Raw genomic sequence first — 13805 nt, forward strand, 5'->3', positions numbered from 1 at the left:
TGATGATGATTCTAATACGTCTAAGTAATTGTGTTAAATTACAACGAAAATTATTAGTGACGTTATAATATTTGAAGGATAGTTTAGTAATTTTTAATTGAGTTTGAATTAAGGAGGAACATATTAAATAAGTTAATTTTCAGTTGGAAAGGTTATTTTAATTTTTTTTTTATTTATGACAGACAAAGAGTAAAAATAATATTAAAACAAAAAGCACTAGGTCATCAAAAAGTTTAATATTTCTTAGCTTCGCCATACGAGATTGAAACATAAAAGTGAGATCTTCTAAACTATCGCGATGATTAATGAAACATAAAATATAGCATCATTTACGTTCTTAAAATTTTTGCCTCTATTTACGTCTAAGTTTGCAAAGAGTTTGCTCTCGTAAAATTTCATATCATGCTGTTCGTAAATATTGTTTGTACAAAACTGAGTCGTAATATTCTTTTATGTAAGTACGTGTTATATGCATGGATATAAGTGGAAAAATTCTAGCACTAAACTATAATGATAGACGTGTAAAACTATCGTTATATATAGTTTTAATTTAATATATGAAATAGGTATAAACATTTTATATTGTGACTACAATATGTGTAAGAGCTGACGCGAAATTTACTTGTTGGCGTCTGCGCTCAAGTAAGCAGAGTAGTTCGAACAGGGCAGGGTAATTGAACTAATAAATCTAGCCATGTAACTGCGCTCTCGACTCGTTCAGGATCAAGGCAAGACCATTAAACCTTTGCACGGATTTCTCTCCCCGTCTTTTCTTGTTGTTTACCTGAACTTTTAAGTTTTTAAAGAATAAAGTCTCCATGTCCCCGAAATGTCATTATTGATATTATTTTTTTCATACAAAAAAAACTGGACCTTACCATGTTATTCAACAATACCGCCTTGTTATTTCCTTATACACTCGATATTGTTTCGTTACCTTTCTGAGTGCTTATTCAATCAAACATATCATGATAAGGTTGGGTAGCGTTTACGTTTTAATAACCTTAGTTATAAGTGTAGTGAAAAACGAGACGGAGGTAATTAATTATTTTTTGTATTATAAACACAAATATTGATCCGTGTTTTAGTGTCTTTTATTCAGTCAAGTAAAAATCACATAAAAAAAAATAATATCACAAAACAGGCGTAGTACATCCGAAAATATTACTTTTATTTAAGTGATTACTCGTGAAAAAAACTTGATTGATTTTTATAAAATTTTAGATTAATATTTAAGGTAGCGTTTCTCACATAAAAGTCAGAATAAAACACGAGACATTTATTCGAATTTAAGAATGATATCTAGTTTTTAAAATTTATAACATGAACCGCCGAAATGGCTGATTTCAATTATTCAAGCTAAAAGCTAGTTTTTTTCATGTAAATATGTATTATAAATAAAAATAACGAATATAACTTACACACAATCAATATATTGCAGGCTGTTCTTCAAAATTATGGATTCCAGACATTTGACGACAAGAGTTGGAGAGTTTTGTCAAAATACAAACCTTTGAACACATTTACACAAAAATATCACGTGAGCAGTTGTTTTAAAATCGGTTCACAAAAAAAAAAATATTACAAGAATTCAAAAAGAGTATTGTTTGTTTTAGGTGGAAAAATCAAATAGAGATATGAAGGCAAAATTAAATGATGTTCTTATGATGAAACTTGTTTCATACTACGAAAATAAATATGCATTGGAAAATAACGGACCTGTAAGGGCTGGAAGATTACCCTTGTCAAAAAACATACGAGTTCCACCAACAAAAATACGTAAAAACAATCACGTAAGCAAGAATAATTTATTTGCAACATTTGTATTCATAATTATAAAAATATATCGAGAAAAAAATAAATATATTTTATTTAATTTGGATTCTTTTCTAAGATTCCTTTAAACGGATTCACCTGCAGGAGTTAGCAATTGTATCAAACACATTGATAAGTTTATCGGATAGCAATAAATTTATTACAATGAGTTTTTTTTAAATACCACTTTAATGAAATTAAATATATAATAATTAGATTTTACAAAACTTAATATTTCAATCAAAATTCTGTCATTAATAAAAATTTACACAAGCTGTAATCATAAATCATTTAAAGGCTCCTTTGGATCACAAAAGGCATATATTTAATAAAATTTTACTTTCTTTTTTCAGATCAAATTTTCAGTTCCGGAGGTTGTTATTATATAAACTATCATGAGTATATAGCTGAAGTACTAAATTGGTTACTAATTAATTTGTAACATGGAGTAGATGCGTAAAATTACATACAAGTTATTCTGTTTTTCACTATACAAAGTCCTATTTAGAAATAGACTCCTTAAGTATTTGTTTCTCACTGAAATTACATGATTACCTATTAAATAGCATAACAAAAGTATGATACATTCTGATATAAATATTAATAAAGTGATTACTTCAATTATAAATGGTATTCATTAAATGTTACCACTTAAATTTGATCGACGTTTATTACAGTGTATTTCTTTGAAATAGCGGTAAAGTAATGACAATATTGTTCTGTGGTCCATAATGTATAGCATTACGTAATTTGAAGTACGAACATATTTGATGTTATTTATAGTGCTTGTTGTTTCGAATTGAATTAAGAATTATTTAGATTTGTTTTGACTAAAACATATTTTACTCAGGTCTATAAAATGCGATGTGTTTCACTTTGTCGGAATTGGAACAGTGGATTTTATGTCAAATAAGCTTTTATTACCGTCCGTATTTTGCTAAGCATTTTGAAGTTTAAAAAGTAGAAATGTGTTTATAATATTAATGAAGACGCAGACAGGAAATTATATCTGTATTTTTGTATGATTATATTACATTTTTGTATGGTGATGTTACATTTTTGTATGATGTCTGAATATTATGATTGCAATTTTTTAATATATTATTCATATACATATACATATATAGAAGCTACCTTCTGCGAAGAGGTAGAAACATTCATACATTCTAAAAGACTTTTTGTATGATGATATTCGTGGATAACTTATATTTCAATTTACTATACTCTTAGAAAACAAGGTAAGAATTGACTTTTTTAAAAAATAACATTCGATACAATTCCACCGCTAATTTATTAAATTTACACAAAAATAAAAACAATTCTAAATGAATAACTTTCAACTATCTTGATTTAAACTAATCGTTAAATGAAATCCGAATATAACACAATCGAAAGATTTAAACACACTTCTAAAATCTACTAACGACTAAACTATCACACCAACGCGCGTTACGAACGAAAAAGAGCCCTGATGTCCTCTGACAACTGCTTATATGTCGTTTGAGTCTCTCCTACCCTCTCATGTTCCTACATTGATTCTCTCCTACCCTCTCATATTCCTACACGGCCTTTCCTGACATGAGCACGTCCCCGGGCTCCTTTGTGTTTAACTTTCTTGACGTCCAAAACGTAGTATTAGCACCAAGGGCAGGAAATTCTTTTCATTCGCAATAGACGTAGTCAGTTTTGAATGTCTTGACATTCCAGACGGGCTTGGTTGCGGCTCAGTCCCCTCCACAGGCAGGTCAACCTCCGGAGGCAAGTTGGCGTCATGACACAACTCTTCTCCCTCATTGTCTACGTCTGAAATTGAGAAATATAACGGCAGAAATCTTTTCGATTTTTGATTTAACTCAACAGTAACATCATGGTTAACGTCAATGTAAAGTGAGCCAAACAAACATAGCCCACACAAAGTGGTTGTAAAACATCCCAATAACCAACCACTTGGGGCGGGACTTGTCGGAAGATCGCCCCCTCACACCTCGTCAGAGACCCACAAGGAATTGCTTGAGGCATGACTTGGTGTGTGTGTGAAGGTTATTATAAAAACATGCTCCAAAACATACCATCTGATACAGGCAATGTTGGCCGACCAACATCCCATAAATAAACTCATGATCTTTTACAACCACAGCTCGATAGACAACTCACTATCAAAGTCAAGCTTCCGAACATACTAAATTAATTCCTAACCAAGAGACCAGATCCTCAGGATAACGTATCCGATGCACTCCAAGATAAACAATTATCCCAGGCCTATGGTCCCTCCTGGGATAACCGAACCCGATGCACTCCAAGGTAAACGGCTATCCCAGGCTCAACGTACCTCTTGGGATAACCGGCCCGATGCACTCCAAGGCAAATGGTTATCCCAACCTAAGCGTCCCCTCCGTGGTAACCGGCCCGATGCACTCCAAGGCAATCGGTTATCACAGACACAGCACCACTTCTAGGACAACCGGGCCCGATGCACTCCAAGGCAAACGGTTGTCCCAGGCACAGCGCCACTTCTGGGATAGCCTGTCCGATGCACTCCAAGACAGCTATCCCACACCCAGGGATCCAACCTCTAATACAGCGTGTCCGATGCACTCCAAGACAAACGCCCAATTTGTTATAAACAATTCAAACTCTGAGATAATAAAGGATTCCTATCACAATAAAGGATTCTTATCATAATACAAAATAAAACACAATAAGTATCAATGGGCTTAAAGTCTCAAAAGAGTCCCAATCGGAGTCTTAATCAAAATCTCAAGTAAAATAAAGCAAAACGCTCACCATCAAAGAAAGCAGAACACGCATCGGGAGTCCATTCTCCCTGCCACGGAACCATATATTCCGCAGCCGCTTGAGTCGATTTGCCGTAGGAGCCAGCTAACAGCTGCAGCTCATATCGGCCGTGTGGGAGTATCTTCATAACCCGGTATGGTCCCCGCATACATGAGTCTAGCTTCCCTGTTGACTGAGCCTCCTTGCGAACAAAAACTAAGGAATGTAGATCAAAAGAGTGAGCCGGTTTACGTCTCTAGTTAGCATAGGCATCTTGACGAGCTTAGTTGGCACGAAGGAGTTTAGATGCCCTCTGACGACTCATCTGACGAAGGACTTCTCGATTACCACTTGAGCCTTCAACAGTAACGTCTCGTATCAAACTACGTATGAGCGGTGTGGCAGCTTCAGTACCAAACGGGGTTCTCAAGGTACGTATCGCACTTCTGATCTTAGAAAACAAGGTAAGAATTGATTTTTTTAAAAAATAACATTCGATACAATTCCACCGCTAATTTATTAAATTTACACAAAAATAAAAACAATTCTAAATGAATAACTTTCAACTATCTTGATTTAAACTAATCGTTAAATGAAATCCGAATATAACACAATCGAAAGATTTAAACACACTTCTAAAATCTACTAACGACTAAACTATCACACCAACGCGCGTTACGAACGAAAAAGAGCCCTGATGTCCTCTGACAACTGCTTATATGTCGTTTGAGTCTCTCCTACCCTCTCATGTTCCTACATTGATTCTCTCCTACCCTCTCATATTCCTACAATACCTATAATTCTTTTTAATATACACATAATCAGCTATTAATGAGTTCATGTAATATTAAATATTACAAACAAACGTATTGAATTCAGCATTCAATCTAAATTAGTTAGTTTTATTTGTAAATATCATTCAATTATGATACAAAACCTTATATGATACTACTTATTAATATCCAAAGAAATATTTTTTTTTCGCAAATGAGATGTATAAAACATTTCTTTATTTTTTTTGTGTCTGTAAACTGTTAATATAAAAAAATATATTTTTTAAAACAATTATTCTTTCGTAACATTATTGTGATACATACGCATAATTTAAAAACGAAGGGTGGGTAATGAGCAACCCTTGAATTTAATTAATTAAACAGATTATACCTTTCGTATAATAATATTCTTCCGCTACTTAGTTATAAGATTTACTTAGTCCTTAATATAAACATAATCAAAAAATATATATTCATTAATTAATTGCATTATTTATAAGGTATTTTTAGTAGGAAAGAATTATAAATTATAACAGAACCTAAATTCAGTCATCATAGCATGAGTTATCGAATATTAGGATTAGATTTTTATCTCAGCGTTCCCGCTAGTGTTCATTGGCAGTTGTTCAACAGTGTGAAGCGAAGGGTACTCGCGGGGACAACCCCGTCTTCACTAAGTGCTATCTGTCAGTGGAACAGCGGAGTTTAGCAGAGGTTACCATTTTTAATGCATCTCCCAGGACTAATTGTTATCGAGACGCAAAATTAAATTTATAATTTTTACATTATTCTTAAATGACACAATAAATTACGCCTGTTAAAGCGAGGCGTTTAATATTCATAAAATTCTGCTACAACGCGGCTTCTAACGAACAAGTTTTGGATTGAAATTTTGAATTACGTGTAGAGAAATCGGATTTAATTAAATCCTAACTGTTGGCTTGGCATCTCAAACATTATATGTGTAAGTTCGTCCACAAATATGTTTCAACATTTAAATAAATATTGTTTAAACTTTATCCATTTCATGGAGTCTTAAAGTTATTATTTATTATTGTATTTAGAGGAGCTAATATATAACATTATAAAAATTTGCTTTATTGGAAATTTTAAAACATAAATACGTATTCAATCTATACAAATGTACAATACAACATAGCACGTTGCACGGACTAACTATACTGAATAGTATAAATAGTTTTCCACAACAAAAAAAAGTTAATTTACATTTAATTATAACCAGAAAACGAAAAACAAGACAGTGAATCAAACATTGGTTGGTAAAATAAATCACAAAGTCTTAAACATAAATTTATAAAATAGCAGTAACGTTAGTTTCAATTGAATCTGCTTAACCGTATCTGAATCACTGGGATGTATGCTGTGGCGAGAGAGGGTTCAGAGACAACTTTCGTTTGTAATAATCATGTAGCTGAACGTTGGCAATCTGCCGACGTAGTAATAAGTTAAATCTCAGGGGGTAGGTGGCACGACGCTAGTTATAGAAACAGTGCTGATACATTTTATGTGACAGTTTTGTCTGCGATTGACTATTTTATATAAATTGTCTTCTTTTTAGATGTTGCATTACGATTGAAATATATGTCTGGCTGAGAGAAAAAATATTAACCAAAAAATAAGGTTTTGTCATAGAAAAAAAAATCATGATATTTGCAGACTTGTTTGTATAATTTCATGTATATTTTTATATTTGTCCATTCCATGTCAAGTTTTTAACAGTTCTTTAGGTTTAAAATAAAAATCGTATAAAAAATAATCTAATCTAGAGGCTTACGGTCGCTTTTATATGGATGTTATAAAATAGAATATATGCCATATAGGATTAAAATTGAAATATCGGCTCCACTCCGTAGTAGACCCGTTCACTTTGTCCCAATCGCATTTCCTTTTAGAACGATCTCACAGCGGAAATTAATCAGTCCGGCAAATGAATAGACTGCACTTGTGCGTGAGGGTTGATCAGTCAACGATGATTTAACACTCATATTTTGATTAATGACACCCCACTGACGATGTTTACATCTCAATTAGGATGTTGCACACTAATGGGCACTTTTCATTTTACTAACAGTACAGTAAAAAATGGTAAGGATGCTTTAATATAATACTCAATAGACGTATATTATCTTTAGACATCAAAGTCAAAAACACTGAGGACAGAACTTAAATATAAAACACTTTTAACTAAAAGTGAACACCAGCGCTCAAGCGCTTGATTATTTATTGTAAACAAAAATATATAAAATTCTAGAGTGTTGTGTGATTGAGAGAACAAATATAATTTAAATAAATTCAGTAAGGGCAGATCTGGTTTACGATCAAAGATATCATTAGATGTAGAAAGATTTAGTTACTAAATGTGTTCATTGTTTGATATGCAAATAGATAAAAATGAAATGAAAATATTTTTCATTCGATGGCTTCATCGCAATGCACGTTGACAGATCCTGTTTGCGTCTAGACGAGGCTATCATAATTGAGGATCATTAAAACGAATAAGCATTTCCATGTCGTGTTGATCGAGGTCATCAGTCTTATATGACAGGTAATTTTTCTGTCATTTCAAGTGTTACGTCATTCTTTACATCCAGAGGTGTTGTAATAATTATCGAGGTGATCCCAAAATCAAGTGGTTATAAATTTTGATGAACCTTAAGCGTTTATTAAAAATTGCATGTATTTTAAATAGATAAGTCAAGTAATAATATGACTGATCATGAATAGATAAGTGAGCAAACTGATCACCAAAACTTGCCAAAACCACCTATGGCCGGTTGCAAATTAACAATGCAAAAACTTTGTGGAAACTCTCTTAAATCCTAGTGCGTTTCAAATAAGACAATCGTAAACTATTAAATTTTTCTATATGATTTTTCTGTGCATCATAATTTTGAGGGCTCAACTGTATCTGAACGTAATTCATACATATGTGTTATTTTAAAATATACCAACAATCACTTGTTCTGGCTATTAAAGATCAAAGTGAATTACGGTAAAGTTCTTTATAAATAATAGGAAATTTTCGTTTTTTGTGATATTCTATCATGGGAAGGTACATTTTTTAAATTACTTTTCTATAAATATAAAATGTTTTATATCATTTCTATTCTAACTGAATCCGACCCATATTTGTATCCAAAACTGAATCTAACCCAAGCTCTCTATTGCGTAAATGTTTAAATAATAATTAATATTTTCTGTGTTAATAATTCCTTCAATGGCATCGGTGATCGTTTTGCTAGTTCATGGCAACTCAGCCAGATTAGCAGAAACTTGCGATATTTGTCCGGTGCATTAGTGGAATTAGCAATCTCATATCCGCGTAGCTAATATTTCTGGTGTTCGCCGGTGCCCGAGAATTAATCAGTTTGTACAACCAGCTGCCCGCCAAATGGACTTCTATTGGCTAACCTAATTCAATCTGGAAGCATTCCATACATTCAAACAATTCTACATGTATTGGAATTGTAATTAAAATCATGGCCTATTTTATACCAGCTGTATTAATTATTTTTTTTAAATTGCATATGTCAAACGTTCACACTGCGTATGTTTCTCTATGAAAGTCAAATGCAAAAGTTTTAAAGAAATGGCACAAGAGTAGCGTGACCTTACTCCTACATACGACTTACAAACTGGAGAATTAAATTAAAAAAACAACCTTCAATAAAACTGCTTATAAAAAAGACATGTAAGACGTATAATTTTCAAATACTCAAACCCAATTAGTATCAAGCACATTACTTTCGGGGCCGTTCAATCATTGATTACATAAAAAAATATTAAAGCATTTTCCATAATTACGCTACAATTTGTAACAGTAGGCTAGTCGGTCAGTGTACAGCACAAACATAATAAATTAATAACGCCTGAAGCTCGTTACTGTAATTTCAAAGTGGCCGTCATCGTTCAAAAAATTATTACAGCCAGTTATTATAATGAAGCTTAATCCTTAGCGTAAACAAAATTATTAATCACTGTATCAGCTTGATGCAACACAATATCGGGCACTAAATCATGACGTCATTTATTTCCATTCTGTTAACGAACACTGTTCAATGACTCCGTTGAAGTGGGACGATACAACAAATGCGTTCCGGTTTATCTATTCCCTATTGTTCTAGGACAAATATATTAAAACAATAGGATTTGTGACTGGGCTTAGTTATACGTTTTAACAGAATTTTTTAAGCTCACTTCAACATATTGTTGTGTTTATCCTACTTAATTATAAAATATAAAACTGTGAGAGCATTGTTAATTCAAACTTTGTTAAAGATATATATACAACGAAAAAGAACATAATTTGGATGTATAGAATTTAATCCGATCATATAGGTGCTAACTTTAAAACCCAAGTTTTTAGATGACGAGTTAAGTAAAGGCGTAAGTATCAGTAGGCGGGTTTGCTTTCATGTAACTCACCATCACTTCTAACGGCCGAAAGGCATGCGAATTGCCAGCCAAAAGTGTGTTCAAATTGTCAGATGAATTAAGAATGTGTCATAAAGATACATAATGGAAGATATTGCATGCGAGGCAATATAAAGTGAGTTTGTGAATACATTTATTTCAGCGGTTATATTTTATGCAAGAAAAAAGTTAGAAGATGAAGAATTGTTGGTCAAAAGTTTCCAATTACCCTACCTAAAAAACTAGACTATAAATAATAGTTTTTATCTCTCAATATTTCACGTTATATGAATAAAAACATATACAATGATTTGTGAAATATTTGATAAAATGTCATTTTCTTAGTTGAGGCTTTCAATAGCACCAAAACTATACAAACAAAACAAATCATATATTCAAGACTTATTTAAAAATTAAAACCACGAAGATTAATATTTACATAAGGACTTTGAATCACTAAAACATAAAAAAATAAAAATTCTGGGTAAAAATAACAGAGTATAATTTGTTTTTCCATCCCAGACGTACCTATGTAGGAACAGAAGTGCAGGTATCCAAACTCCTATTTATTTGGATAGCATAAAATCTTTAATCTTTAAATAAGCCATAGAATCTGGTCGAAATTTCCCAAGTTGCCAATTATGCTTTCGTCAAGAGCTGTAATTAAGCAATATAAAGTGGAAGGCTACCGTCATCAAACCACTTTTGTGATATTTAAACGAGTTTCATTACGCTTCGGTTATAAAAGCGACGCTATTACGAGAAATGGACTGGAAACATCACGCTCGACTTGGAATGACCGTAATTGTCGACGCAGGAAATAAATATCACTATGATAACAGTTATATCATTTTTACAAGACACAGAGCAATGAAAATTTGGTATACCAAATACCATCATATCTGAAAAAAATTTTCAGACCGAAATTACTGATTCAACTTTCCCATTAAATAGCTTCCTGTTATAAAAAGCAGATATTTAATTTTTATGTGCATTAAATTCACAGATTTATACAAACTTAACTGCAAATAATTTGATATTCTAAGTTATATATTATTTTCGAACAAAAGAAAACAAGTTTCGGTTGATGTTTAAGTTTCTTACCTTTTAAAAGAATTGTGTTATCGAAATAAGGAAATGTTATCTCATACAATAAACACTTCTTAATAAGAGATAGTATTTGAGAATGTATACAATAAAAGCACCATAAGAATGGACAGACAGAAAAACTAATCGTTATATAACTCATTGAATACTTAATTACAATTTAATTTTAGTAATACACTTTGATACCGGTCCCTAACTTGGTTGTGGTCAGACCGAGGCATTAATCCGACAATAAACATAAATATTTTTGCGTCGTTATATTGCCGCTCACTCCGTAATTAAATTCCACTAAATCGCACAAATCTTCACCCCCTACGAAACCTCTCTGTTGCCACAACGTGTTATATTTGTATCTATACCATAATGATAACTTTCTATGAAAGCCCCTTGCATATTTCGTAAACACGCTTTACTCAAGTAGGTACTCCCCGAAATGTTGGAAATAACAAAATATACGTATTTCTTTTCAAAACAAGAATGATACTCAAAAACTTTTTGATCACTTATTGTAATTAATAAAAAAAATACAGAATACACTTATGTATACATAAAATAAATCTAATTATTTCACTTTTAAACTATAATTAAATACTAAGATAAGAAAGAACAATTTATCTTTTCAATTACTGTAACAGGTACTTCTATTCCGTACTATAGATAACGTCTGAAAATATATGAGTACATGTAATTAAATCAGTTCCGAGCTCATTCTCTTTACACGTTTTCTTTTCTAAAAGTTATCGCCTCGCTCGTTAGCGGGTCTTCCTTATTATTTCCTCTACGACTGTAATCTGGCCTTTCAGCTACTTCAAACGACTTGTTCTTTTTCTTATGTGTAATTGAAATATATTGCCGCAATATCCGACGGACCGGAACTCTACCTCTTGAACGCATCAGCTTGAGTTTTCATTACTTGGGAAGCGATTTTTTTCATAAGACAGTATAATTATTCATTTTGCTACCCTAAGTAGTAGCTCTTGAAAAGTTGTACCAAGAATAAGGGCCGCGGCTGTAAATATTTTGAATTCAAGTGATGTTCTTCAAAATTAGAAGGCTTTTGTGTTGTCATTTTATGTAATAAATATATATTTGACTAATATTATAAAACAAATTTGAAACAAAAGTTACAAGACTAAATTAATTCAAACGTAAACAAAGAAAATGAGAGGAAATAGGGGAGCTTTCTGGCCTACTCTTTTTATTCATGTCAATGTAAATAATATTTCAAAATAGGAGTAATATTAATGAAAATGCGAATTACCTGTAAATATAATTTCAAATCGTGTCCGTAATGATTCATAACTACGGGTTTTCAACAAAATAAGCGCAATCTAAGTGAAGCGTTGGCGGTATACCGAGAACAGGTAATGGTATGGTGTACATTAAGAGGTTAGTTATTGGCAGTTATCCATAGTAACTGCACGGAAAATCTCGTGACCGTACCCGCCTAGTGCTCGCCGTAGGTATAATAAATAATTACTTATTTGTACTCAAGCACCTTTCCTATAATTCAGAAGAGGTAGATATTGAAGTATAAATCTGAGCAAAAATTTATTAACTTTCGGTTAATAATATTTTTGCTGGTTTGTTACATAAATTCCACTACCAACTTCATAAAGGTAAGAACAAAGTGTTGTAGATGGATCATTCGAACGGGTTTGATGGATGAGTTTGTCACTGACAGCCCGAACTCGTGACACGCATCCTTAATACGGACACAAACATATCGCTGAGGGTCACCGAGACGTATCACATGTTACTTGGATATGTACGAAATATACAAAGCGTGCAAACTATACGCGTCATCTGAGGGAAAAGGTTAATGGAATAAACCGGTATTATTTATTCATCAATGTTTAATTCATCCCAGTCGATAGGATTTCGGTTGACACTAAACAATCAATCAGCGCTACGGAAATAAAATAAATTGCTATATAAACTTCGTAGCCTGTTTTAGCAAATATAAAAAAATCTGTAAAAGAGCATTTGACTTGTAAAATAAGTCTTCATTACACAAAACAAAATAAAGCAACTCGAAAAATAAAACCCTCGAGAAGTTTTATTGTCTTCACAACTCGGAAAGTAAATTACCCGAACAAATTCGCTCAGCGCTAAATCTGGAGCTTATCAGAAGGCTCGGCCAAGATCCTTAAATTGAGAAAGAGCTATCTCGATGAAAGCGAGTGGCCTCGAGGCGTCGACACCTTACTTCGACTGCTCAGATTAAAAAAGTTTAATTACTATGCTGTACTCAGCTATTACGAATGCAGATATTTGTTACTCTTCATATTATCAAACCTGATATAAACTTTAAGATTAAGTATAATAAATCAACATATTTTATTATTATTCGTATACAAAAAGATTTATTTTACTTTTAGTTTAATTCCGTGTTAAAGTATGCAGTACCATTTATTACAAGTATAAGATAACATTATCTTATATTCGTAATAAATAGTGTGATCAGAGGTTTTATTCACATTACTTATGAAGTTTCTGCACCAGAATACACACTTTAGACTGTTAGTGTTGTCGTAATACATTTAATTCTTAAATTTATTCTTATGATAAAGAATAGACTCATGTCATTAAACTAGTAAGGAGTGTCTGAGAATACGTAAGTTAATGGACACATTTTTCGAAAACTAATAATATTGTATTTGTACTACACTTAAATATTATTAGTAACTATTTAAATATCAATTTTATTGACATTTCAAAAGGAATGATCGTTACATTCTCTAGATATAGATAAACGTTTAAGTCACGTTTAATATATTACTTATGTTGTATACAGAAAGCGGAACGCATTTGTCGCACGGATTATTTAAAGTTATTGGACTCAACGCCATAAATCGGGATTAAATTTCTGTCAATTTGCATTTTATTATAACGAGTAAC

The 13805-nt window shown here is 32.2% G+C and overlaps 1 protein-coding gene across 1 annotated transcript; it reads left to right on the forward strand.

Annotated features, from left to right (window-relative positions):
* The first annotated feature begins 926 nt into the window (after positions 1-926).
* On the forward strand, positions 927-3033 carry LOC116766346 (uncharacterized). Its single transcript, XM_032656180.2, has 4 exons — positions 927-1037; positions 1442-1540; positions 1617-1793; positions 2169-3033. Exons 1-4 carry the CDS (start codon positions 969-971, stop codon positions 2202-2204), a joined length of 381 nt encoding a protein of 126 aa, XP_032512071.2. The 5' UTR covers positions 927-968; the 3' UTR covers positions 2205-3033.
* Positions 3034-13805: the final 10772 nt, after the last annotated feature.

Source organism: Danaus plexippus, chromosome 15 (assembly GCF_018135715.1).
Source record: "Danaus plexippus chromosome 15, MEX_DaPlex, whole genome shotgun sequence".
NCBI lineage: Eukaryota > Metazoa > Arthropoda > Insecta > Lepidoptera > Nymphalidae > Danaus > Danaus plexippus.